The sequence below is a fragment of the Gavia stellata genome, chromosome 25, assembly GCF_030936135.1.
Source record: "Gavia stellata isolate bGavSte3 chromosome 25, bGavSte3.hap2, whole genome shotgun sequence".
Taxonomy (NCBI): Eukaryota; Metazoa; Chordata; class Aves; order Gaviiformes; family Gaviidae; genus Gavia; species Gavia stellata.
The window spans coordinates 9,270,710-9,298,188 of record NC_082618.1 but is presented as its reverse complement, the minus strand read 5'-3'; the positions used below and the strand labels follow the sequence as shown (position 1 = coordinate 9,298,188).

Below are 27,479 nucleotides of genomic sequence, written 5' to 3'. Positions count from 1 at the left end.
GCTGTATGAAACCTTGTTAAAATTCAGATACACACAAAACCAGATGACTGATCAAGACCTGTGTCATTAAATGTACTGTATCAGATGCTCACAGTTCATTGGTTTTTTACGCAAAGTAGTATTCTCTACCATCTCCCCCAAAAAAGCTAAAGCCTCGTTATAGGAAACATAGATTTTTTTTATTATAAAAGTAAAATTATGCCATATACAAATGAATTTCCTGCGACAGAATTTTGCATATTGCAGTCTTAATGTTAAAATAACGTCCAGAGCAGGAATTTAAGTTACAGTCTCTCAGGCTACCTTTGGTTGCATGTTCACTATGCAACCGTTCTCATGTAGCACACATTTTTTAACATTCAATTTTTGCATTGCTATTACTTTTCCTCTTCTCTCCGTGGCCGTTTGCGAGGGTTCATTTCAGTATCTTCCGCATTTTGAGTGACAGCTGGGGGCTGCACATCTCGGAAGCCATGAGACTGTAACATATAAGCAAAATCATGTGATAACACTTCTATGGATATAAAGCATGAGTAACTAGTTCCCAGAAGATCAGAATAAGGTATGATGCTGTCATTTATTTTAGATGAGTGGCCACAGAACTTTTATAGACCAGGCTAAGCTCAAAACTGCAAGCTTTTCAACACACATGCCAACTAATAACTGTATCTCCTCATTTTATATTTTAAGGATATTTTATTTTCACCAACCAGACTATCATTTTCATTTTACCCCTAATAACCCCTATGGCTATGAAGCACTGCTTCTCTGTAAATTAACATATGTTGCCTATTTAAATAAATTAGAAGACAAATCCTTGAGCCCTTACTCAAGCTCCCGCAGAAGCAAGTAGAGGACTGGATTAATTGCCTCAGTCATCGTCAGAAACAAAACGGTCAATTTCCAAAACCTAGGATATTTTTGTTTCATGTATCTACCTAATGAACATCAATGAGATGTTAGAGAACAGCATATCTGAATCAGACTCTAGACTGCAAAGACTGTCCCAGCATAGTAATTTATGGGACACAATGGGATGAGAACCTTTAACTGCCAAAAACTAAATGCGGAAGAGAAAACTAGATGCTGCTGCTCAGGACAGAACTTAATGGTACCTATTTGGCTTAGTACCATTCGTATTTTCTGTTACCTTAGCTCACAATTTAATGATTTTTTTAAAAGATTTTAAAATATGAAAGATCTGGAAAATCACTTAGTTAAACATGTCATCAGTGCAGATGGAGATACTGAGATGTTACATGTAGCCTGCAACTGTCTGTCTTCCCAACTCCAGACAAATGCTGTGCAGGGAGCACTGCTGACAGCTCAGTGAAGACTCTCACTGCAGTGCACACTTAGAGAGGAAAAGGGGTTAATCAGAAAAAGAAATTGCTTTGGGGATCCTAAATGCTCAGGTAAAGACAATGTAGGGATGAGAGCATTTCAGGAAAGCTGACATTTTAGGTCGGTGCAGTGTGAAAAAGCAGGTAGAATTACTATCAGATGTGACTTTTCTAAAATGCCAATGTGTCCCACACCAAGATCAATCCAAAACAAAACAAAAACCAATCAACATATTTTGCTTAAGTCTCCAATCTCTGTATTTCTATTTCTAAATGCCTCACCTCACACTGCCTGCTATGTTTTTAAAGGAACAAACAGCAAGAGGTGCCACAAGGGCAGAATTTGTGCAGTCCCTCTGCTATTATAAGCAACTCAAGTGTTATTCTAAATAGCGTAATGGGGAATCTTCAAGTTTAGTGTTTCACTGCTGCTTGCATCTAATCTCTGCCATTTCCCTTAGGCACAAAGGTGGATCTGTAGCCAAGAATCCACTTAATCTAGCATGCTAGACTCCCAGCAAAAACATTCCAATGGTTATAAAGGCCAGAACACAATAAAGTAGGCTGCTTAGTATGGATGTTTTGCATTTAGTTAAAGGCATGTACCTTCTGGGCATAGCACCTCGAAAATACAAGAATTTTGTGTATATTTGTGAAGCTTGTTAGTGGGTTTTAGATGGCGAGAACACGGCTAATGGAACCAAGGAACTACAAAGCTCAAGATAGTCTATGGTCATTTTGAATTGTTCTTTAACGTCTTCTGGCATCTACAGTCTGCATCAAGATTGACAAAGGTAGATGGCTTTATTACTTGAGTGGTATTCTCATTGCTAGTCTGGCAGACCCTCCACAGTTCAGGGAAATACTGACAATTCCTACCCAGAATATAGGTCGTCTTTCACGATGAAATAATCAGGTCACATTACCTGGGAAATTTAGGTGAATGAGATGATCTACTTACTCCCTTGTACATAAATCGAACTACATTTCTACACTCTGCATTTAAGACTTAATCCTTATCAGCCTGTGAAAGAAACTCTGTTTCACTTGATAGGTGTGCCACAGCTTCCACACTTGCTCAGAGTGGTGACCAACTTGCCAGTATACTGGAAAGGACACAGCTGAAAAAGCACTAGAGCTTGGTCAGCAAGTTACACATTTCTCCATCGGCTTACAGGCACTGAACAGCCAGTTTGTCAATGGTATCAAAGTGTCCAATTTGCATAAGCCTAAACATCTTTGAGGATCGAGGCTTGAGGAATTTATTATTTTTTTAATTATCTTTTTTGTACGCTGGTTATACATAGATGTGCTAAATCAGATTTGGAAACATTGAACATGTATTTACATCTTCCAGTTTAACTACGGAGATGGGAATGAGAAATGGTAACAGCAGATTGTTGCAATTGGACCTGAATTTCATGAAAGAAACAGGGATAATACATTTTTTACTTACAGAAACCGTCTGCTGAAACAGCTCAACAGGATTAAGGGAAAAAACACAGGGATAATCTTAAGTTTTAACTAATCTTTGATCAGGATACAGTCTCAACTGTATTTAAAGATTGTGTGCATTCACACAGAAGAAGAGAGCATAGCTGTTTTATAATGCATATAAAACTGAAAGGAAAAGGCAATTAAACTGTCTAAGATAAAATCCATCTGTTTGTCAGCTGGCAAGAAAGGGCTGCACACTCACATCACATGATCCAAACAACCTTGGGATGTAGTTCCACTTACCCTTCCAGCCTTTAAAGAACTAAGGAAAAAAAAAAAAATGTATTTTTGCAGTATTTCTTCTGTCCAGGTAAAAACATTCAGGAGTGAAAAAAAAAAAAAAATCTGATTTCTGTTCAATAGTTTGAAGATCTCCTCTTATGGCAGCATTAAAATCTGCAGGAAATGCTATGGCAACGTGTTTCCATGAGGACACATAGCCAATAGTTATGGCATGTACCTATGTATCTGACATTTGAAGATATAACAGTAGAGTGGTGGATTTTTTTTTAAACCTAAATACCGCTTAGACAGTATGTATTCTCATTAATATGTATCTAAGCACTCCACAAAAGAAAATAATCACAGGATTTAACTAGGGATGAATAAGGACCCCAGCCATAAGCTGGAAGCTCCTCATATAATAGTGACAGAAGAGAAAAATCTGTATATATTGGCTGGCCATAGGGTCACCGGAAGGATGGAGCTATTGAAGAGATAAATACAACCTAGGTTTTATCAGGCAATGCACTTAAAGCAGAGATGTGGAAATATGTATGGCACGAAGCACTGGTGAGACATCTGGAATACCATGTACGATTCTGGTCACCCTTGTCCTAAAAAGATAAACTCAACTGGAACAGATGCAGAGAAGAGTCACTAGGGAAACAATAACCTACCTGACAAGGGAGAAAACAGCTTGGCTTTTTCAAGTCTCCCAAAATGAAGGCTCAGAGAGTGCATGATTGTTCTCTGTAATTGCACTTAGGCCAAGGGCAGATAAAATAAGCAGTACTAGCACAGAACAGATGGGGACAGGCTACCTGTAAATTTGATCTGGAAATCAAAATGTTTTAACTCTAAGATGACTAACATGCTGGGTCATTTTTCTAAAGAGAAAAGGTGCAAAATATTCATAAACCTGGAGACATCCCAGTATTACTGGTTACCTTCAGAAGGCAACTGAAAGGCAACACTAAGAAAGCAAACATCATTCTCAGATTTGTCTATGTGTCTGAAAATTCCTTTACAGCTAACAATTTGCTGCCTTCTCTGTACTTCCATGCCAAAAGAAATACTGACTGTAATGCGATATGGGATGGTTGACTCCTTCTGACTCGGTGATTTGTACAACGTTGCCAACCTGGTTAAACAAAAAACAGGTAATTATGATTAGTGAATACAATAATGAAAATTCCAAGTAACCAAATGACCAGACGCAAATTTTCCCACAGTCATGGGGTAGGTGACCAGTGGAATTCTTATGTATGTATTTTCATATAAGTAATTTAAACTGTGGATGCCAAATTCCCATCCTTACATAACCTGTTAGCTCAAATACAATGTAGACCTACCGAAAAGAGTGAATGATTAATTAGTCTTGTTTCATCACAATATTTGATCACATTTTTGGAACAATATTCATTATGAATTAATTCCAAATGTCACTTTCTTAAAATGCAAACAAAAAAGGTTTTGAGCACAATTCTTTCCTACTCTATCAACCAATCATTTGTTCATTGACCTCAGAGTTGGGAGATACCCTCAAGAATTCAAATACCTCTAGGGAGGTTTTTTCCCCCAGAGATTTCACAAGCCTGTCAATATGACCTAGTGGATGGAAAATGAGAATAAGATGTTCTATTTCTAAGCCTGACCTTGCCACTGACATACAGCATAACCTTGAGAAAATCGTTTCTCTTGTATTTCTCCTCTAACACTTCCTTGATTTTGTGCATTTAGACTCTAAGCAATGCATCTTGATTTGTGCTTATACAGCACCTAGCTCAATAGATGCTTGCAGAATATAGATAGAAGATTGCAAAGCAGCTCAAAAGCAAGGGATTTTTCAACCAGTCCCAGGGCTGCTAGTCTGCACCATGCCCACCTCCCCAAAACTTACATTTATGTAAAGCCAATATAGGAAGTGTTCTGCTCTCTGTATCAAGACATCCTGCCAAAGATCCCGTTAATTATTTTTGGGGGTTTTTTTCCTCCCTGAGGTGCCATTCTATTAGAGAGCACGTAATTACAGCCTAAGGAACACTGCCACTTCACATTAGCTGCACAGGGAATTCCTCAGAACACCTAAGTGGTGGGTTATACTTTACAAAATAGCCTAAATCTGAAGCTGCAGAAGCCATGCTTTTACAAGCCCTCAGCTGGAGCTCTGCTGCATGCCTCTGACTCAAGAGGATCATTCCCAACAGCAATGAGAACCCTTATAATTAAGCTCTGACATTTTCAGTAGTAGAGAGAAAGAAAGAGACAGGTATCATATTTGGCCAAAGCACAATTTAAGAAAAAAACAAAACCCAGGCAAATGGATTCTCAAATGGTCATCTTTGTGCCTCAATAACCTAATATAAAAACAAGAACAAAACCACGATGGATCATCAGGTGTAGGTAGTTCATGTAAAAATGCAACAGGATCTAGCTATTTCTGCCTTTTACAGGTAGGCAGTTGTAATTGGAATTGCTATGCTTCTGCAGGCCCGGCTCTGTATTAGCTGCATATTTAGAACAGTAAATAAAACATATTTGTCTTTTTTTGGCTTGCTTTCTGGAACCTGGATCCACAACCTTCCTCACTGTGTGGCAGAGAAAAAAGCTCTTTACTTTTGATATATAAAATTAACTTTTGTTCACTCTGCAATCATTATGTTGATGCAACTTCTCTCTTATAAAGGCTGTTAACTAATCAGTGATGTTAATTTAATTCCAAATTAAACAGCCTGCTGTAATCATTCTGCATTGCCTTCAAACTTAGAATTTAAAAAACAAAACTCCACAAAAAAGTGTCACTGCATTTCTCTTTCAAGTTTAACAAGCAAAACTATGCACAACAACATTACAGTAGCAGTTTTGTTCGCTGTTTGCAGAAGATAGGGAATTGAAGCAAGGCTTCTTAATCTCAAATTGCTGCATTGTGATTCTATATACAGACAAATTTAACTGACCAGGAAAGAGGAGTGAGCTTGCAATATACTGAAGAGGGGAAAAAAGAACCAGGTAACAGAAAAGATCTCATTGCAACAGACAGAACTTCGTACTGTTTTTAGAAGGGTCATCACTCCTTCAGGCTTTTGAAATCAACCTCCATAGGTCAGCTCTACACTGGGAGTAAAATGAAACTCTCTTTTTACCTCTCTGCAGGTCATTGTAACTTGGTATCTGCATGACTGTCCAGTTTTGCAGAACCACCCTGCTGCAAGTCAAAAGCAGAAAGGTCCAATGGCTGCCACTGAGGCTCAGGGGTCAGTGGGCCTATGCTCTGTCCTCCTGAGAATCACTTTCTAGGTGGAAAGCCTTCTTTGGCATCTTTGGCTTCATACTGACTGGGGCCTAAAACACTGAAGCAAAGAAATTCTACTCCCTGCTTACAAAATGCAGATAGTAAAAAAAAATAAATTTCTATTTAGCCACCAGATCCTAAATTCTTGTGTCTGAGCAACTGCCATTAGGATGTTATATTTTGACGAGACATGGCATCTCGTCAGAAAGAAAACACAGTGCTGCAGCAAGCTGACCATGGTGAGAAGGAGGAGCATGACAGTTCAGCCCACGCTGTCTTAGGCTGAACTAGAAAGCTTTTCTTGAGCCTCAGCAGCCTGGGACATGGCAGACTAAGGCCAGAAGTCAAATTCAAATCCCTGCTTGGCCTCTAGGGCCAATCTGAAAAAGATTCTCAAATGTCACACTAGTCAGTAGTATTATATACCTTACTGGTCTACTTTTCACTTACCTCTGACTGTTGTCCCAGTGAAAGATTAAACGGACAGTAGCAGCATGTCCCCAGCTTTCTCCTGGGTGACACAAAATAACAGGCCACTTTATTTATCTCCTGTAACAGCATCATCATCAGTAAACTGAACTGAAATTAGACCAGTCTTCCAAAAAAACCCCATGATTAAAACATAAAAATACCTTTCTTGCACTAATGAATCACATCTTTTTCATATATGCAAGGATTTCACAACTAGTTTATCAAATATACTGAGACAAGGAATAACCGCTGTACTCACAGTGTGTTTTATAGAAAGCTTGATGCAATACATCCATATTTGTAGAAAGACTTTATATATACCTAATAAAGGACACGTACTAGACAAATCTTGAAAACAGAAGCAGCATGAAGAAAAGATTTTTCTAATTACTACTGAAGAAGTCTAGTGAGTATGTCTAAATCCTACTTCAAAATTGCAATATTCTGTCTCTCAGGCATAATTATGAGCAAACATCACTCCCTTTGGGATACAAGCTCTGGGAAAAAGTCAATGATTATTAAAGTATTAAGGGCCCCTGAAGCAGTCTTCTGCTTCTGACAGCAAAATGCAAAAGAACACAACCAAGAGCAAGGGGTGGGGGGGCGTGGTGGAAAGAGAGAAGGAAACTTGGATTGTTATCCTATTTCAGGGGAAACAGTCCTACTAGTTCAGTTCACACCTGACCACGAGCTCAATAAATTTATAGACAGTTTTATTGGGTGTTTTCCTCTGTTTTTCCCAGGAGATGGTCAGCAGTCCAAAGATGGATTGCATTTTAAAAGCCATTTTGGTTAAGTGCTGCAAGCTTCTCCTATTCACCTGCATGCAGCCCTGTAACTTCTGAATCACTTGTTGATCTCCATCACATCATCAGCCCCACATGCCCCATGTGTTCTGGTATTCACTATAGCACAGAGAAGAAAAAAAATTATTCAACTGTAACAAAGACCTAGACCCTCTAGGCATCTTGCCAGAACTTGCTCCACTGTATCTAAGTTGAGATTAAAGATTTTGGCTATCAGATGTGGTTCCAAGTCAGAGATGGAAACACATTTTACAATGGGTACAAATTCCACACCAGAATGTTTCAACTGTATCAAATATGAGAGAAAAATGCTACTGTAAAATGAGATATTTCTGAGTTAAACTGGCTGTAGATTAATATTTGACCTCCTTTCTAAATATACCCAGTAGAAATGTCTAGGAACAGCCAGCTTAGCTATCACTAGTGGGAAAGAAAGCTGTCCCCTTCATAAAGCTCTCGACTTAATACCTTGCAGCATCTGTGCTTTTTTTTTTTTTCCATAATTAAGAACTTCCATTCTGCTAGGAAGCTGAATAAGAATTTAGAGATTAATGCTCTCGTGAAGTCTTAGAAAAGGCTGTTTTTCTAAGGCTTACCAATCAATGGGGAAAAAACCTATTTAGGGGAGGCAATAGGATTGATTTTACTTGGGATTTTGCTGCTGACCCCTCCCTCAACAGTTCCTTCGGTTACAACCAACCATGGAGGAGTAGGAGGTTCTTTAGTCTTTACGATGAGAGTATTGAAATAGGATCCCTTCAGAGTGGGTCATAAAAATCACCTTATAATCCACCAGCTCAATATTTGCACCGAGTCTATGGAATAAATTCACATCAAAATGAAAACAGCTTTGTACACTCTGAAATGCTCAACTTGAGATATCGCTGTTTAGGATGAGAGGAATATCTCTTAGCTTAAATATTTTACCATCCGGTACAAACTTTCATTTTTGTAAGAGTACACACTACTCAGTTTAACAATACTATGTGGTTACACATGCATTCTGGTGAGAGTTATAATCAGTTTATGGTCAGTATGAGGTTATGTCAAATTAAATGTTTGTAAAAGAAAATACGCGCAAGAAAATACAGGATATCTTTGAATTATAACCTACTCTGAATGTCTTCACATTCTTTACTGTCCCTATGACTCAATAAACACAACAGCTCTCAAACAACGCTGGCTATTTAAAAAAGACAGCAGCTATTAGCTTTATTTGAGCTTGTAGCCAGAAAGGCTGCCAAAAATAATACATCAGAGAGCAAGAGGCAAGAATGACAAAAAGGGTCAGATACCGGAAGCTGGGTCTTTATCTGCATGTACAGCTCAAAATTCCACATTCTTCACATTCTCGAAGGAGATGTTCTGTATTTGTTCATTTTATCTGACATCTGTGCCAAATGGTTCAATGCCTGTACGGACACTGAGAACATCTTTGCCTTTGTACTGTCCCCTTCTACTCCCTTCCCTCCAGAACAAGGGAAACATTACTTAGTTCACAGAAACTGAAGCTGTGGACAGAGAATATGTGCCCTTTAAATGCATCATAAAATAATATGAAGTTACAACCTGAAATAAGATTTAAACGCTGAGCTTTTTCTTAATTTGCTAAAATCTCTACTTCAGAAGTACTGTGCTATTTTCCTCTGTGACCACAGCAGAAGAGTCTACATGAGGTACTCTGCTCATTACAGGGCAAAACGGAGCAGCCTGTAAAAACCACTTAAACCCACTATGGGCAGGCTGTGTTTGAGGATCCCACACAGAATTTCCCTCTACATCATAACTGTAGAGAGCAACGGGTAGAGAGTTCCAGCTATGCAGCAAATATGAAACACCGTTGCAAATAATTAATGGAATGTGTTCAAGTGTAATGGCAAAATAAACAATTTAAACTGTTTTGGAGAGGCACTGAATGATTGTCAGGGAATTTAGGAAATTGCAGTATAGTCTGAGGTGTGAAACCTCTACTGGTGCTTTAACCTGTTCATCATGACATTCCTGCTAGAAGTCTACTGCCCCCAGGTCCATCCCTACATTTTTGGCGTGATCATTCACTAGCCAATTTCAGTCTACATTACCTGATTTATCAGAAGTTTACTTATTATTTAAAAAGCTCAAGCTTACCTGGCCCACTTTTGGCAGAAATGGATTGGGAGACAAGCACATAAACAGCTCAGGCAACATACAGGATGTGGCAGTGACCTCCAGGAGGGGTAGTGGCCTCCTTAGCTGACACAGCTGCAGCTGGAATAGAGGTAACTCCACAGCCTAAGATCCTCAGGGGAAGGCTGCAATACATTAGCTGCACGTCTAAAAACCTAGTTACTCAGAGAGTTCTTAGTACCTACTGCTTCCCCATAAAGGGTGATTCAGCCATCTTAAGGAATACTGATAGATCTAATATCAAGTTTAGTATTAAAAATTTTGGTTTAAAAAGGAAAAAAAAAAATCCAACAACACTCTCAATCTCTGAGTTTCTGCAATCTGAAAATGGCATAACTTTTAAAAATATTTGCAATCCCTTTTCAAAAATCTAACCACGATTCTAATCAGCACACCACGTTTGAGTTCGGAATACAATTTGACAGTTCCTAATTATAATCACAACTCTGACATAGATAAGCACTACTGTAGAGTTCCACAATGCTAGCAGTTCTAGATGGGTCTAATATTTTCACCATGGATTCCGCTAGACTGCAGAAATTCAGCAAACAATTTTGTTTTCTTTGTACACAATGCCAAATAAAGTCACACATTTGAAGATTAACTCAGTTTTCAACTCACAAGCTAAACACCTACCTAAAGCAGGTACCAGTGTGGACTGGCTTTGTCCAATCCTTGTTGTCATTTGGTTTGTCAGAACTACCTAAAAGAGGAAACAGAAGCAAACAAACCAGAAAATCTCCAGAAAAGAAGCATACTGGTGGGAGGGAAGAGAGGGATTTTTCAAGAAGCATTTACCAATAAAGTAGTTACTCAGGCAAAACTCTTGCCAACTGTAATGAAGCTTCCGTGTTAACAAGAAGAAACTGTAAAGGTGGCTCATCTTTTCTTAACAGCCAAAACAAGATAAGAGAACCCTGCAAAATGTATTTTCAGTTTGCATGGAAGGTAGATTTCTTTTATTCAAGACTTTAAAGAAACATAAATTTCTCCCTTCCCAAGGGATGCAAAACTCTACACAACTTGTATATTCCACTGTATTTGTACTAAATACTGTTTGGATCTGTATTTAGATGCACATGACTTGCACTAGCCCTCTATAAAGAGATAGATTTCAGTCACTGTGGCATAAATGAACTTGGTGGTGCTGCTCAAAACATGCATAAGCCTAGTGATTAACAGAATTTCTGCACCTTGTAATCTAAAAATGCGCAAGTGGGTACAATACAAAGCAGAATGAAAGTGAACAGACAGAGCGGGGGAGTGTTTTCGCAGCACGAATCGCTCGTAGGAGGTTCACAGACAGTCTAGGTTAGATCCCTGGTAGAAGTGGGGGTGGGTGAGACAGAAAAGAGCCAGGAATATTAATTGCAAAGTTCATTAAACATGAAAAATAAAAAATTGTACCTATCTTAAACCCTAGGGGTTTTCATTGTTTGACATGCTTGTATGATTCTTGCTTGAACAATTAGAAAAGTGTGCTAGAGCTAGCAATTCCACTGAGCACACGGGGCACGCACCAAAACATTTACATAGCTGAAAGCCCCAAGATATATATTGCGTATCTGAGAGAAGTAACTCATTATATATGGATGATAGCAGCCCCAAATAAGGCTCCTCATCTCACTGCTGGAGAAGAGCTGGTCTGGGCATCCTAGCACAACACACCAAGTTCAGCTTTAGAAGCTAAAGGAGCTTATTTCCTACCATATTAGAGCATTCGGACTGCCCAGCTTTGCTGCCCGACAAGCAATCTCTGGCACGCAAGCTGAATTTAGACTGCTTGCAAGCTCCATGGAAATAACTCAAAGACTAACAAGAGGGTCACTCTGAGCTAAATCATTTCTGAAGCTCTGTGACTGATCACTTCTTTAGCAAGTGTTTATTTAGGAAGTGTTTCTACTAAAGTGCTCACTTGTTCAATAAAAGTAAATTATATATGTTTCCCTTGACCAAAGAAAAAAAACACTGTACAATGACAACTGCTCCTGTTCAAGGTCACCAGGTACCCAATCTATGAGTGAAAGCACTCAGTAAACTGGTGGCTGTGGAAATCAAGCAGTCATATAACATTCATCTCCCTTGGTACCCACTCCAGCAGGAAGAAGCTTCATCATTCGTGTCAGGGCGAGAGAGAGGGTACGCTTTCAGCAGCAAGCCCAATCGCCTAACCCAGGCGGAATGCAGAGCTGTGCTCTTTCCCCTCCTGCAGCTATCAGAGGAAGCATAAGGGGAGGCTTATTTTTAGCAGTTAGGAACAAAAGCCAATTGCGCGAGAGGGTTGCGGGTGACAAGGTTGCAAGTCACCTGGAAACAGTTACAGGCACAAGCACCATTTTGAGACTGTGTAAGCTCTAATTCCTGAACAATGCTTTTCTGTGCTGTAAAAAAGACTTGCCAAAACAACTTCTGGAACAGATGTAGCTTCTGAGTGCCATCTGCTGGCTACGCGGCTGCAGATTTGCTGGCCTCCATATTGGCGTAAATGTAGTAGAAACAATGCCCAGGAAGGAAGCTATGGGTTTCCATGGGTGCCAGAAGAACAAGCCAAACTAGCAGATAAAGTGGTTTTCCTCCCTAAGAACAGTGCCTCCACTAAGACGGTAGTTTATTTTTAAACGAAGAGTGGAAAATTACGTTGGAGCTGCTACATACTCTGATGTATTTTAATGCACGCACTTTGTAGGTAAAAGTCACCAAAGGAACATTCCTTTCCCAACCAAATCATTAAAGAAGATGATGTGAAACAGCATGACAAATTGATACGCTACCATTTAATTAAGATCCACAGGATGTTTCTAATGCAAATTTTACTTATTTTGGCAAGTCTAGGAATTTTCCACCTGAACAGTTTTAGCTGTGCAATCCATCTACACTTACTAACCAAACTGGCAAACTTGAATGTAGAGGACATTCTTGCAGTTTTATTTTGCTTTTTACAGAAAAATCACAAATCACATTTGCTTAATTCTTCGTAATGTATTTATTCCAAATTAGCACCTTTTGTGATTTAAACCTGCTCCAGACTTACCGCTGATTTATGATCATTTGCTATGATGATCAGCTGTTGTGCCAGACCATTCAAAAGCCGTGTTCGAAGCGACAGGTCCTCAAAGTCATGGCGAAAAGGAAATGCAATTCCATCAACTACCACCAGTCGGACCTAAATGCAGAAGAAAAAGAAAAACTACCACTACTATCCTGCAAACAAATGACAAAAATCAGTAAGGCCTCTTTTTAAGTGCACTGGAATGTTTTATAGAAGGTGATGACAATCTTTTATTTCATACTCAGATGTGCATGACAGTGTAACACCTATTGTCTGTCTCTATAGGTTGGAGATAATCAGCACTCCATAAGAGTGCAGGGTAAAGAGCCTCAAGCTCCAAACATACTAGTACACTTGCTAAGCGCAGTACTGCATCGTGCATAGACACTAGCTCAGACCATAGCCGCACTAGCTTAAACAAAATGCTGCACTAAGCTCTCCCATTACTTAACTCAGCACAGAGCTGCCCTTCCGCCTGTTTCCAGTTTCAGAGCTCACTCACAGCTAGCGGACTTACCTCTGCAGCACCTGGTACAGAATACAAAACAACACAGCTGGACTTAAAGCCTTGCAGAAGAGAAGTTGGAGAAAAAAAATCATTAAACATCAGAACTGTACTTCAATCAACTCTCCACAAACACTAATTTATTTCACCTTCTCCCTCAAAAATTAAATCCAAACCAAAATTAGAATACATGCTGTCTGTAGTCACTGTTAAGTCATCTGATCCTAAGGCTCATATCAGCGCTCTGTCTTAGACACATAGATTTTAACAGATGCTTAAAGATATTCCAGACACTATGCAATGGAGCTGAGTATCTATCTCCCCTGAAGATGTTTGCTTTGCTGAATTATTTCTTTTGTAGCAATCATTAGCTGAAGCTAGAGCACAATGCTGCTGCTGGCTCATCACCCTCAAGACACTATACAAACATTAGCCTGGGATTTTGATTTATTCTAACTTCATTTGTTGTAGCTGTTTTGATGACCCAAGTTTGTCTGAAATACAGAAGGGAGATGGATAGTCTTACAGTGTCTGCATGTTCAGATGTCACTCAACTGCTAGGCATCTACAAGTTCTTGCATTAATGCACAAGATAACAAATTGGAAACAACACAAGAAAACTGATTTTCTGTATTATTGATTTAACTCTTTACTGGGAAGTCTTTTTGTGACTGGAACGTACAAGCCTGCAGCAAACATCACTCTGTGAAATGGCCCTGGGCCTCCAACTGAAAAAAAAAAAAAAAATCTTAATCTGAAAAAGAAGATTAAATAGTTAGAATTAAAGGAAGATATTCTTCTGTTTTCTCATTTTTCCTCCTTCCTGCAAATTCTTTTCTATGAGCCTGTACATCTTCCTCATGCATAATTTTCTGACTTTAAGAACAATCAGTTTAACAGTATAAACATGACTCATGCTAGAAAGGAATGTATATATAGTTATATAACTTGCCTATAAGATGAATATGTCCAGGTAGGATGCAATTTAGTTTATTTTCTCCCAGTTGCACTTGTTACAAAATAGCAAACAAGTAGACTTAAAGTATTCTGAAGGCTACATAGATAAAGCTTGGTAACACATGCCTTCTCCATGTCAGTTTGTCTCTACTAGACCTTAAAGAATTAGGTTTATTATGACAAGAATATTTTCTAACATGGTCTTTTTCATATCGTTGGTCTTTCACATATTATTAACAAGACTTCACACTAATTCATATTTCCAAATGACACTATCTACAACTACACCTCTCTCAAAAAAACCACTAAAACCTGGAGGTTTCCTGTGGTCCCAGTCTCAGCTCCAGGTCTGCACAGAGGGATCAGACTAATTCTAATGAGAGCTGGACTGCAATAAGCAACCCGTCAAGTCACTTATAGCCTGTCCAAGGAATCACCAGAAGGTCTTACAGTTCTCCTACAACCTTCAGTATTTCAGGCTCCAGGCCAAACACAGATAATCAGCACAGATGGTACCAGAGAACTGCAGCCCAATGTAACTGTGCTAATGAAGCCATGTACTTTCCACACGAGCAAACACAACAGGGCACCGTTAGTACCTGGCAGAGAAAGGGAAATACCAGACTACACTAAGCAAAAGTAAGACTCCCATCTGTGCTTTCAAGAACACAACAGCTTCCAAAAATGGAAATGATATGCAAAAGACAATCTAACTAAACAACACTGATTTGTGCTCTGTTAGAATGAGGCACAAGTTATCTTCCCTAAATCCTCTTAGGGAGTGATCTGCTGTGCAGAATCTATAAATCTGGAAGGGAGGTGGTGAAAATCTGCCTTACAATAGCGTTTCACTAAGACACTAGGTACTAGGAAACTTTTTGGCTGTAGTCCACCCAAGAGTCAAGCTGCAGGCTCTGGTTGCTTCTAGCAACAGAAGATGTATTGGAAAGAAGGAGAAGAATCACTTTCTGGATGCCAAGATGGTGCAGGATGCTTCTGGTCCTCAGTGATCTTCTAGGACAAAAAAAATGGCACTAATCCTTTCCGATCCCCCTGCGTCATGGTCATCACACGCACACCTGGCTCAGAGACTCTTTTGTACGGCAGTTTTGTGATGATTCATAACTCAGTGCTCATAGAAATGGAACAACATGTGGCAACATAGGTCCAGTATCCCTGCCTCAAAGTGGAGATTCAGGATGATGGCAGCAGTGGTAGAAAAAGCAAATTACTCTCAAGAGTAATTGGGATGGGAATGAAAAAGCAAACAAGCAGGCAAGCTTTACATTTGTACTCTGGCACCAGCCAATATACTACTGCCAAGCTGATGAGGTACCAAGGTGTTACTTGTGTTACTCTTACTATAGCAGATGAACATCCCTGAAAATCTTTAGTGTGAAGATGAGTGGTATCTTTTGATAAGTCTGCAATAACCTTACCTTTGAATGCTCTGAAAGAAAGTCTGGGAGGAGGTAGACCTGGGCAAGAAGCTCTATGTAGTCACGGCAACGGAAGTAATATATGTGAGAAAGGATACTTTCAAGAGAGAAAGTCTCCAAAGCTTTTTGATGATCTGAGAACAAATAAATAGATGAGTAAATGAGTCAGAAGTCTGTACTAGCATATTGCTACTTTCATCATTCTACCAAACTTGCCTTCCACATATAGCAACAGCAAAACCCCCAGAAACAGAAACAGTCAAGGTAAAGAGTGTGGGAAACATACCTTCCATCTGGCTTGAAAGTCAAGAAGGTGCTGAGCAGATGCTATCTCAGCATTTGCACACAGATACACTGGAGCCTCCAAGGGAGTGCTCCAAAAATGAAAAATTTATTTCTGAAAAAAGAACTTTTGCAGTAAATCATTTTCAAGCCAGAACACCACCAGAGGACAACAGTGACTATTAATCATCCATTGTTTAATGTACAGGCAGTAGCTCATTTAATATGGTGTCCTTTTACCTCTGTTCAAACAGAAGTTTGCTGCATAAAATACTCTAAGAGTAACATAAAAGTTGTGTCAGTATCCCCAACAGACTGAGGACTTACAGAATAAAACTCTTCATTAAATGCAACCTGGCTATATTGACCTTATGAAGAAGATGAGTTCCAGCGACAGTTTTACAATATGGGGCTGCAGCAGCAACGCTGCCTTAAGAAATTCTGCCATTCCTCTTCCCCTTTCCCGAGCTGCAGCGTTGCAGCACATTATCCCTCACTTTTGCTGACAGAGTTGTGTTTGGGTTTTGCTGTAAATTTGATCATTAAAGTGCTAAAAAAAAAAAGCAAAAGCCAGAAACCCCACATACCTAAAAACCCCCCAAATCATCATGTAGAAAAAGAATTATTCTTCAAGTACTTCAAGTAGAACAGCTCAGTCTGCAGCATGGCTCCACATACTGACGCCGTTCAGGGATACATACAGAAGGAAATGAAAGGCTGGCAGCAAGAACTCCTTAAGCCAGCACTGCTGCTGAAACCCTCAAACTGTAAAACTGCAGCCTACGAGACACTCGTTTCACTCAGATCCTAGCCTACGAGGCAGAAAGAAATGACTTAGCAACGTACCTTCTTCTTGATGAGCTTCAGCAATAAGCTGGCAATGCTGCACACAGGCAGTTGCAATATCCACTACTCTGTCCACCATAAAACTTCCTTCAGTATCAATGAACACAGCTTCGCCAGCTACACCCCCAAAGCATTCCGGGATCTGTACGTCTACTGCCAACTGCATACTGCCATGGGAAACAGAAAAAAGAGAAATACTTACATCATGAAATCCTGACTCCCAACTCACTCCTAAAGTGACATTTCTGCTGAGGAATACATGGAACAGAAAGCAGTACAGCCATTATCATGATTATATTTATAATGCTGTAGAAGAATCAGAGATAGCAGTCATGACAACAAGAAAAATGAACTCCCTTAAACTAAACAAAGAAAAGTGACTCTCAGTTGCACAAAATCTAAACACAAAATACCATAGCTGTGTTTTCCCAACACCAGGGGCTCCACAGATCTCGGTGATTTTTGTTAGCTGCACACCACCTCCCAGAATATTGTCTAGTGCTGAACAAAAGGTGATAATGAAGCCCTGGGCTTGCTCTTCTTCCAGAAGTTCCAGTGCTGTGCACTTTCTGGTAGCACCCGATCCCCTAGCAGTCCTTGCTGCATCACCGTGACATTCCTGCCTCACAACCTGCAATGCTTCCAGTGCCTCTTCTTTGGAGATTCCAATTTCTAGAAAAGTCAAAATCATGAAACACTGATTTATTTTTATAAACAGTGGTTTATTTAAAGTATGAAGAGATAATTCAACTTGTTTGACAGAACCTGATCATTCTGCAGCATAACAGAGAAATATTAATCCTTTTAGCATAACAACGCACCCAGTTTGCCAACATCTCTGGAACTAATGATGTGATTTTCAAAAGAACTCAGAGCAGTGATGCCCTGCGTTCAGAATTCAGGTGACAGTAAGCTATCTGCAAATAAAAAAAAAATAAATCAAAACTGCCGTTCATAGACGTGGATGAGACCTGGCAGAGCAATTCACCTATTCTGCACTGAATGTGCCACCCTATTAATTTCATTTGAAGCCAATAAGGTCTGTAAAAGAAGTCAGGTTGCAGACTAGAAAGTGACAGTGACGCCTACTGAGTGCCCTCTGAATGCTGAGGGTATTCCAGGGCTGAGCACCTTATGCATCACTTCTAGATGTGAAACACAGACCGAGCAACGGAGGTGAGATACCTGCAGATCTCTCAGTGTGCCTATGTGCGCACACAGACACCGGTCAGGATCTCGCTGCTTCGCTTTGATCTTCAAGGCGAAACTTTTACCACGTATTATCACAGATAATAAAATGACGGATAATCAAAATCATGACACACTTCTTACAAGGGCCGTGCAAATCTTGCTTTAGCTTCTTGAAGAAGGCAACTTTCTGACTTCATAGAAGTTTATTTTGTTTCAGGCATGTACGGTTGGGGAAAGAAGAGGACTGAGAGAGACAGAATCCTCTGGTTGTTCTTCTTCTGTATCCCGTTTACATCTATCACTCGGTGTAAGAAGGATCTTTTATCAGAATCGCGGGGTTTGGGTGTTGTTTGGGTTTTTTTTTTTTGCTTAGGCACATGTGAGAGTCATTAAATACTTACTTAGCCCGTTTCTCTAGACTCACCGCAGGTCTCAGAGAGATCTCTCAGGGGAGCTGCCGCCCCAGCACGGCTCCAGTGCCTCACCTGCCCCAGCTGCTTAACGTGCCTCAGCCACTCAGATAAGCCAAACCCCGCCCAAGCCCCATCCTCGCTAATAAGCTACTACGAGAGTTTCGCGGAAGGGAAAGGGTCAGGGGCGGGCTGCGGAGGAGACCCGCCCGAAGGGGGGACGCCCCCCGCTACCGCGCCGGGGAGGCGGCCTGCGGAGACGAGGGCGGCCGGGTGCGGACCCGCCCCCAGCGGGGGCGCCCGTCCCGCCGCCGGTACCTTTGCTCAGCCCGCAGGGGCCGGTCTCCAGCAGCTCCTGCGCCGTCTGGAAGCCGGCGGCGACGAGCCTCGCCCGCAGCGCGGGGGCCAGCGGGAGGCTGCCCACGTCCCGCTGCATGCCCGGGCCGCGCTAGGCCGCAACAGGCCCCGCCCCCCGCGGGCGGGGACCGCCCTCACAGGCGCGCGCCTCCCCGGGCCCCGCGCCAAGCTCGGGCGCGAACCGCTGGCTGAGCACGGGGGGGGGGGAGGGTGGTGAAGGAGGCGGTCGCGCATGCGCGGCAGGTGGAGCCGCGAGGCGCGCGGGAACGTGAGCGCGTGCTCCGGCCCTTTGGGAGGCGCCGACGCTGAGGCGGGTGAGGCGCTCGGGCCGGGCCGGGCCGGGCCGGGCCGGTCTGGTCACAGGGCCTGTCTGGTGACAGGGCGTGTGCACAGCCGGTGGCTGGGGTAGGGAGTGTTAGTCTTGGGAAGGGGGCAGAAACAGGCAAAGGGCTGCTGGGCCTGAGCAGCCCTGACCCAGGAATGCTGCTGGCTTTGTCCCGCCTTCGTCCAGCCGGAGAGGCCTATGCACCTGACAGGTTGTAGGGGTGTTTCTCTCGTCCCCTGGCTGTCGTGTCACCCTTTTCCTCCTTGGGACCACGTTTCCCCTTGGCCAGGCCTTGCCCCCTAACACAGTCCCTCATCGGCTTCTCTCACGGGCAGGCCTTTCCTCAGAGGGCACAGCTGGGGGGAGCGAGGTAGCCAGTGGGCCGGGAGGGCTGAGTCACCTTCACCCCCCATCTCAAGATTTGTCTGGAGGAAACAGCCATGACTCCTTCTGTCAGCTGCTGAAATTTTTGAAGTCTTTGAGCTGTGGTGTTCTGCAGCTTCATTAGATTTCATACTTTTTCCTAGTTCTGTTGAGGAAAGAAGATGGCTCATGCTCTCCCTCTTCCAATTCCCTGCCCAGTCCAGCTTGGAAGTATAAAAGGTGACTCCCTGGAAGCTCAGCTGCATGAGTATGTCAGGCAAGGAAACTATGTGAAAGTGAAGAAGCTTCTGAAAAAAGGTAAAAGCTAAGTTTAGACAACTGCTGGCAAAAAACTTTTTCCTGTATGCTTATATTTGTGGTAAAAAATAGCGTGCTGTCTGTACAACTCAGTTTTGTGAGTGAAGTATGTTTGCAAAATGTATTCTAGCTGGCCTTTTTTGGTAAGTGGCACTGATTATTGAATCAAAAACTGTATGAAAATAAGTAAATAGAAAACTGAGCTTTTAGTTATAAGGTGCTCATAAGGAAATGATTGAGGTATTGTAAAACTAAAATTCTGAAAGTCTAGGAATATGCTCTTTAAATGGGATTTTAACTTTCATTCTGATTGCAAAATGCTTAAGGTATGGTTTAGATACTGGTGTTTTTGACACGTAGATTTTTAAGTACGTGGGAACGTGGAATTTCGTAAATGAAACCTAGTACGCGATGCAGTTCTAGTTCGTTTTTACTATCACGAACTTCAATAGCATGTGCTGCTCCTACAGGTGGGACTTCCCCATAGCGCTGGTGACTGGATGTGCAAGATGGGGGCTCCCCGAGGCTGCGCGCTGCCTCGGAGCGCCGGGCCCCCGCTGCAGGCGGCTCCTTCCGCGCCGCGGGGACTGCGCAGCTCGGGGCGGGGCGCCCTCCCCACACGGCGCTGGGTCCGCCCGTGCCTGCCTCCGCGAGAGCGGCGCGTCTGATTGGGCGTCTGAGGCAGAGGATGCAAATGAGGGGGCGTGTATCGATGTACCGCCCCGCGCGCCGCTCCCGTGGGTCGCGGAGCGGGACCGTGGGTCGGGTGTCGCGGTTCCGCGGCGGCGGGGGCTCTGCGGGAGCGCGGGGCGGGTGGTGGCGGGTTCCCGTGGGTCGTCGGGGTGTGGTGGCCGTGTGGTAGAGGGCAGTGCGTGCGGGTGTGGCTGTGCGCGGCGGCGGTAGGAATTTAAGACTATACTTTCAGGGATCATTTCTGTAGTTGGTCACTAGAGGAGAGTGATCGCAGCTGAACGGCGTCACAAGCCACGAGGAGGAGCGAGGTGTTCTCTCCTGAGCGCGAAGCGGGCGGGTGGTGCTGCTTGTGCAGGAGCCGCCTGCCATTGATGACCGTTCCCGGCCTCTTTTGGGGGTTTGGGAGGGAGAGAACACGGGCTGAGTGGTTTGTGGCCCTTTTTTGTACGGTTGGAAAAGCAGTTGGTATGAGGCGAAGGATTGTTTCTGGCCAGGGGCAGTTCCCTGCGAGCAAGCATGTCCCGGCGGAACGCACAGACTGTTGGCTGCTTCCTGCGTCCCAGAACGGGGACAGTAGTTGGTTTCTCACAAGCCCGTCACTGGATTTTTCGATAGCAGTGACAGCACGAGCTTCCAGGCAGGTTTAGGTTTTAGTGTCTGAAGGGATGGAGTTAGTTTTTCAGTGAAAAGAAATGCCTTGAAAGTTTGTTAGTACCTGGGTGTGCAGGTTAGGCGATGGTATTCTCAAACCATATCTTGTGTAGGGCAAGGTGATGGGGTGGGTGCTGTGGAGTTGTTTCTGATGAACAGTGCTCATCAGAGAGTGATGAGGGGCTGGGGAGAAACTGTTCGGGATGTGCCTTCATGGTAAGTTGTGGAAGTCTGCATCACTCAGGCTAGACCTGGGGAATGGTAATCCTTTGATTATAGTCTGGTGGGGGTTAGGGAGAAACTGCTCGATATTGTGCTCTTTACACAATGCCATGGAAGATGAGATCTATCAGGCTGGATGCTGGGGCCACGGAATATCTGCTGGGGTCTGAGGCTGGGAGAAACTGATCAGTACTGTGTTGACAATATGGTGTGGAAGTTCTTGGTGCTCAGGCTGGATCCAGAAACGTAGAGGATAGTGTTAATTACGATGGTACTCTGTGGGGTTGTTCTAGTTGGCACGTGAGAGTGTTCCTGAAAGCGTCGGGCCTTGGTAGCCACTGGAAGCGAGTGCATCCCCTTCAGAGCGCCAGACCATGGACATGCAGTGCTGCCTGGCACTGGTGCCTGGGCCCCTTCTCTGGTGGAGTTGGGGCAGAGGGAGCACGGACTGAGACGGTCGCCTCTTCTGTTGTGTCCTGAAAACAGCAGCAGCCCAGGCCCGGGTGGGTGTAGCCCCAGTGCGGGGCGTTTTGCTTGCGGAGCGCTAGCTCTGCGGACCTGCGGTTGCGTGGCCGGAGGACGGGGAGCCGGTAGCCGGGCGCAGTGCGGGGCGGGGGGCAGCGAGCGGCCCCGGTCCGGGGCGAGCGGGCAGAGCGCGGCTGCGGCGTCACGTGTCGCTGGGAGCGGAGGCGGAGCGGCGTGACTGCCTCCGTGAGAGCGGCGGGTGTGATTGGGCGTCTGAGGCAGAGGATGCAAATGAGGGGGCGTGTTCCGCTTGCGGCCCAGCGCGGCGGTCCCGTGGGTCGCGGAGCGGGACCGTGGGTCGGGTGTCGCGGTTCCGCGGCGGCGGGGGCTCTGCGGGAGCGCGGGGCGGGTGGTGGTGCGTTCCCGTGGGTCGTCGAGGTGTGGTGGCCGTGTGGTAGAGGGCAGTGCGTGCGGGTGTGGCTGTGCGCGGCGGTGGTAGGAATTTAAGACTATACTTTCAGGGATCATTTCTGTAGTTGGTCACTAGAGGAGAGTGATCGCACCTGAACGGCGTCACAAGCCACGAGGAGGAGCGAGGTGTTCTCTCCTGAGCGCGAAGCGGGCGGGTGGTGCTGCTTGTGCAGGAGCCGCCCGCCATTGATGACCGTTCCCGGCCTCTTTTGGGGGTCTGGGAGGGAGAGAACACGGGCTGAGTGGTTTGTGGCCCTTTTTTTGTACGGTTGGAAAAGCAGTTGTTGTGGGGCGAAGGATTGTTTCTGGCCAGGGGCAGTTCCCTGCGAGCAAACGTGTCCCGGCGGAACGCACAGACTGTTGGCTGCTTCCTGTCCCGAGCCCCTGAGTGCCCTGAGTGGATTTTCGGTAGCAGTGACAGCGTGGGCTTTCCACGGACGGGGCAAGCTTGTTAGTACCTGGGTTTGCAGGTTAGGCGACGGTGTTCTCGAGCCATCTGTTGTGTAGGGCAAGGTGATGAAGCCAGTGCATCCCCTTCAGAGCGCCAGGCCATGGACATGCAGTGCTGCCTGGCACTGGTGCCTGGGCCCCTTCTCTGGTGGAGTTGGGGCAGAGGGAGCACGGACTGAGACGGTCGCCTCTTCTGTTGTGTCCTGAAAACTTAGCAAATGGCCCGTGCTGTTTGAGGAGAGGCTGGGATACAAGTTACAGAATTGCAGGGTTAATTCTTTGTGCACACAAGTTGTCCCACTCAAACTGTGGCACCCCAGATACATTTTTACACATGGTTCTTGCACCTTTTAGGCATTCAGGTACAGGATGATTTGACTTGGCACTACTTAACACACACACACACAAACACTGCTGTTTCACAAAGCAACTATAATTCTATGGCATCGTTATCCATTCGCTTCCTTCTGGATCTAGGTGTCCGTAGAGTCAGCCTTGTGGCAGTTCCTTATCTATGATGCCAAATAACGGGAGGGGTTCACAGAAGTGTTAGAGGGGCTAGGGTCCTGGCCTTATCTTGGTAGTCCAGGGATATCTTTTATTCTTCCTGGACACATTTTAAGATTCCAAGAAACAAAGGTCATTATCTGCAGTGTGGGGGCTGTCCTTCTCCTTGTTGTGAGCTGGGGCCCTTTAGTCATGCTCACTCAGCCATGACTATGTGGAATGCCATTACATATCTTAAGAAAGTTCTTAATAAGTTCATACGATAAAGAATAATTGGTACACTGGTTAGGAAATGAGACTTTCCTAACAGTTGACAAGAGGAGGTTTTTCATAGCCTCCAGGTGACTTTGAAGAAAGCGTAGGCTTTTGTATTAGCTGTAACTTGTCCATCGTTCTGCAGTACCTGGGACCTGGAGTCGCCTTGGACACTTTAGAAATTACCATTTGAGAGATGATGTTTGTCAGTAGCCAACAGAGCTGCAGCCATCCGAGACTGGATGTGCCGTGCGGTGCTACCGCCAGGGTTTCATTTCTGCTCCCGGAGAGGAGCCAGTTGTTGGCATCGCAGTTAGCCAGCCCAGGCCCGGGTGGGTGTAGCCCCAGTGCGGGGCGTTTTGCTTGCGGAGCGCTGACTCTGCGGACCTGTGCTTGTGTGGCCGGAGGACGGGGAGCCGGTAGCCGGGCGCAGTGCGGGGCGGGGGGCAGCGAGCGGCCCCGGTCCGGGGCGAGCGGGCAGAGCGCGGCTGCGGCGTCACGTGTCGCTGGGAGCGGAGACGGAGCGGCGTGGCTGCCTCCGTGAGAGCAGCGGGTGTGATTGGGCGTCTGAGGCAGAGGATGCAAATGAGGGGGCGTGTTCCGCTTGCGGCCCAGCGCGGCGGTCCCGTGGGTCGCGGAGCGGGACCGTGGGTCGGGTGTCGCGGTTCCGCGGCGGCGGGGACTCTGCGGGAGCGCGGGGCGGGTGGTGGCGGGTTCCCGTGGGTCGTCGGGGTGTGGTGGCCGTGTGGTAGAGGGCAGTGCGTGCGGGTGTGGCTGTGCGCGGCGGCGGTGGAAGTTTAAGACTATACTTTCAGGGATCATTTCTGTAGTTGGTCACTAGAGGAGAGTGATCGCACCTGAACGGCGTCACAAGCCACGAGGAGGAGCGAGGTGTTCTCTCCTGAGCGCGAAGCGGGCGGGTGGTGCTGCTTGTGCAGGAGCCGCCCGCCATTGATGACCGTTCCCGGCCTCTTTTGGGGGTTTGGGAGGGAGAGAACACGGGCTGAGTGGTTTGTGGCCCTTTTATTGTGGTTCGAAAGACAGATCCGCTTCGTAACTGGGAAGCAGGAGTTTCTATCGATCTGTGAGAAGCCTCGTACCCACTGAGGGTGGTGCAGACTTACTGCTACAGCAGAGACTGGGTCGAGGAGAGCTGCGGAATTGTGCGGGTGCTGCCAAGTTGTTTTAGTGCTGTTGGAGCGGGGTGGAGAGCGTGTTGGGGCCAAGGAGACCCTGCTGTCTTCCCCCTCACGTCGCGGTGTACGTGGAAGGACGGGTGGCTTTGGAGCCGAGGCTGTCGCTCGTTGGCGTTGGAGGGGGTTAAGCAGAAGCTGCTTGCTCTTAGCGCAGAGCCGCTGAGCACCGTGGGTGAGACGCGCTTTGGGGGCTGCCCTAGCCCCGCTCAGAGCCGCGCGTGCTCGCCGTTGATGTTGCGCCACTTGTGCCCACGGCGCCCTGGACCCTGGTTGCGCCCGATGGTTGAGGGAGCGGTGCGCTGAGAGTGGTTTCTGGCGTGGCTTCATGGGTGTCCCGGGGAGCGCCACCAAATCGTTTCCCGAAGCTCCCGTCGGGTGGCACCGCGCCTGTTGCGGAGGGCTGGGGTCCACTGCGAGAGGGTGTGCGGGCCGCATCCGCGCCCCTGCCTGGCTGAGAGCGGTGCGTCTGATTGGGCGTCTGAGGCAGAGGATGCAAATGAGGGGCACGTGTCGATGTACCGCCCCGCGCGGGGGTCCCGCAGGTCGCGGAGCGGGACCGTGGGTCGGGTGTCGCGGTTCCGCGGCGGCGGGGGCTCTGCGGGAGCGCGGGGCGGGTGGTGGTGGGTTCCCGTGGGTCGTCGAGGTGTGGTGGCCGTGTGGTAGAGGGCAGTGCGTGCGGGTGTGGCTGTGCGCGGCGGTGGTAGGAATTTAAGACTATACTTTCAGGGATCATTTCTGTAGTTGGTCACTAGAGGAGAGTGATCGCACCTGAACGGCGTCACAAGCCACGAGGAGGAGCGAGGTGTTCTCTCCTGAGCGCGAAGCGGGCGGGTGGTGCTGCTTGTGCAGGAGCCGCCCGCCATTGATGACCGTTCCCGGCCTCTTTTGGGGGTCTGGGAGGGAGAGAACACGGGCTGAGTGGTTTGTGGCCCTTTTTTTGTACGGTTGGAAAAGCAGTTGTTGTGGGGCGAAGGATTGTTTCTGGCCAGGGGCAGTTCCCTGCGAGCAAACGTGTCCCGGCGGAACGCACAGACTGTTGGCTGCTTCCTGTCCCGAGCCCCTGAGTGCCCTGAGTGGATTTTCGGTAGCAGTGACAGCGTGGGCTTTCCACGGACGGGGCAAGCTTGTTAGTACCTGGGTTTGCAGGTTAGGCGACGGTGTTCTCGAGCCATCTGTTGTGTAGGGCAAGGTGATGAAGCCAGTGCATCCCCTTCAGAGCGCCAGGCCATGGACATGCAGTGCTGCCTGGCACTGGTGCCTGGGCCCCTTCTCTGGTGGAGTTGGGGCAGAGGGAGCACGGACTGAGACGGTCGCCTCTTCTGTTGTGTCCTGAAAACAGCAGCAGCCCAGGCCCGGGTGGGTGTAGCCCCGGTGCGGGGCGTTTTGCTTGCGGAGCGCTAGCTCTGCGGACCTGTGCTTGTGTGGCCGGAGGACGGGCAGCCGGTAGCCGGGCGCAGTGCGGGGTGGGGGGCAGCGAGCGGCCCCGGGCCGGCAGAGCGCGGCTGCGGCGTCACGTGTCGTGGGGGAGGAGCCGCGCCCCTGCCTGGCTGAGTGCGGCGGGTGTGATTGGGCGTCTGAGGCAGAGGATGCAAATGAGGGGGCGTGTTCCGCTTGCGGCCCAGCGCGGCGGTCCCGTGGGTCGCGGAGCGGGACCGTGGGTCGGGTGTCGCGGTTCCGCGGCGGCGGGGACTCTGCGGGAGCGCGGGGCGGGTGGTGGTGCGTTCCCGTGGGTCGTCGGGGTGTGGTGGCCGTGTGGTGGAGGGCAGTGCGTGCGGGTGTGGCTGTGCGCGGCGGCGGTAGGAGTTTAAGACTATACTTTCAGGGATCATTTCTGTAGTTGGTCACTAGAGGAGAGTGATCGCACCTGAACGGCGTCACAAGCCACGAGGAGGAGCGAGGTGTTCTCTCCTGAGCGCGAAGCGGGCGGGTGGTGCTGCTTGTGCAGGAGCCGCCCGCCATTGATGACCGTTCCCGGCCTCTTTTGGGGGTCTGGGAGGGAGAGAACACGGGCTGAGTGGTTTGTGGCCCTTTTTGTATGGTTCCAAAAGCAGTTGAGCTTTCTTGTCATTGAACTCACCGCACAGTTGCGGTTTCAGATCCATGTCCCTCTAGGCTGCCTTTTTTGTTTGTAATACAGAGTGGAGTTAATTATTTTGGCAAAAATGGGCTAAACTAACAAAATATTAATCTCTTAATTATTGATTTAGAAGAATTTAGGTTTTTATTAATGCAGTCCTCTGGTGTTACCTGTGCCTCTGATGTTTATCCATCCTTGGTTTGAAAAAGTCGTGGACCAGCAGTGTGTGGTATGTATAGAAAGTTACAAGGAAGGTCGTTTGGTCTTTTTAAATTTTCTGTTAATATCATTATGTTTTCATATTTTCAGTGTCTCGGAGGGAATATGGCAGTCAGTTTCAGTGTTAATGAACCATTGCCTTTTATTTGGGGTGGGGGGAACAAGCACTGGCCTCATAACCTCTTGTTTTCTTGTAGGTATTTTTGTTGATGCTGTAAATTCCATGGGCCAAACTTCTCTCTTCACTGCTGCACTGCTAGGTCTTGGTAAAATAGTGGATGTGCTGTTGGATTATGGCTCAGATGCTAATCAGTTAAGTATAAAAATAATTTTTTTTCTTAAATGGAAATTAATGTTTAATCTTTTAATGGTTTTAGTCAATGTAATACACAATATTCACTGTATATAACTGAAGAGGTGCTTAAGATACATGT

At 45.9% G+C, this 27,479-nt stretch overlaps 2 protein-coding genes and 5 non-coding genes across 9 annotated transcripts in view; 6 read left to right on the top strand and 1 right to left on the bottom strand.

Annotated features, from left to right (window-relative positions):
* Positions 1-204: 204 nt before the first annotated feature.
* RAD51C (RAD51 paralog C) lies at positions 205-18,912 on the bottom strand. Of its 3 annotated transcripts, XM_059829165.1 has the most exons (9): positions 18,795-18,912; positions 17,289-17,547; positions 16,876-17,042; positions 15,748-15,881; positions 12,829-12,960; positions 10,434-10,500; positions 6,805-6,865; positions 4,143-4,203; positions 205-479 (listed from the first exon to the last, which is right to left on the bottom strand). In XM_059829165.1, exons 1-9 carry the CDS (start codon positions 18,910-18,912, stop codon positions 378-380), a joined length of 1,101 nt encoding a protein of 366 aa, XP_059685148.1. In that variant the 3' UTR covers positions 205-377. The 3 variants fall into 3 exon arrangements, with proteins under 3 accessions (XP_059685148.1, XP_059685147.1, XP_059685146.1); XM_059829164.1 differs by lacking the exon at positions 205-479 and having other exon boundaries at positions 3,933-4,203; positions 10,434-10,496; positions 12,825-12,960; XM_059829163.1 differs by lacking the exon at positions 205-479 and having other exon boundaries at positions 3,933-4,203.
* Positions 18,913-19,703: 791 nt separating this feature from the next.
* Positions 19,704-27,479, top strand: part of TEX14 (testis expressed 14, intercellular bridge forming factor) — a 33,648-nt gene continuing 25,872 nt past the window's right edge. The window contains exons 1-2 of the mRNA XM_059829235.1: positions 19,704-19,839; positions 27,243-27,357. Coding sequence (XP_059685218.1) covers positions 19,704-19,839; positions 27,243-27,357 — 251 coding nt within the window. The remainder of the gene's footprint in view (positions 19,840-27,242; positions 27,358-27,479) is intronic.
* On the top strand, positions 20,749-20,961 carry LOC132319222 (small nucleolar RNA U3). The gene has a single exon (XR_009484472.1). It is a non-coding gene; the product is annotated as a small nucleolar RNA U3 (small nucleolar RNA).
* LOC132319234 (small nucleolar RNA U3) lies at positions 22,376-22,588 on the top strand. Its single transcript, XR_009484484.1, has one exon. It is a non-coding gene; the product is annotated as a small nucleolar RNA U3 (small nucleolar RNA).
* LOC132319235 (small nucleolar RNA U3) lies at positions 24,353-24,565 on the top strand. Its single transcript, XR_009484485.1, has one exon. It is a non-coding gene; the product is annotated as a small nucleolar RNA U3 (small nucleolar RNA).
* Positions 25,460-25,672, top strand: LOC132319233 (small nucleolar RNA U3). Its single transcript, XR_009484483.1, has one exon. It is a non-coding gene; the product is annotated as a small nucleolar RNA U3 (small nucleolar RNA).
* LOC132319232 (small nucleolar RNA U3) lies at positions 26,556-26,768 on the top strand. Its single transcript, XR_009484482.1, has one exon. It is a non-coding gene; the product is annotated as a small nucleolar RNA U3 (small nucleolar RNA).

What these genes read in the sequence shown, in the direction of transcription:
- RAD51C (XM_059829164.1), bottom strand. Translation starts at nt 18,912, where the DNA reads ATGCAGCGGGACGTGGGCAGCCTCCCGCTGGCCCCCGCGCTGCGGGCG. An exon ending in TGAAGCTCATCAAGAAGAAG is followed by an intron (nt 15,882 to 16,875) that starts GTACGTTGCTAA and finishes ATTTGTTCTCAG; the next exon opens with ATCATCAAAAAGCTTTGGAG. An exon ending in TTCTTTCAGAGCATTCAAAG is followed by an intron (nt 12,961 to 15,747) that starts GTAAGGTTATTG and finishes TTCTGCATTTAG; the next exon opens with GTCCGACTGGTGGTAGTTGA.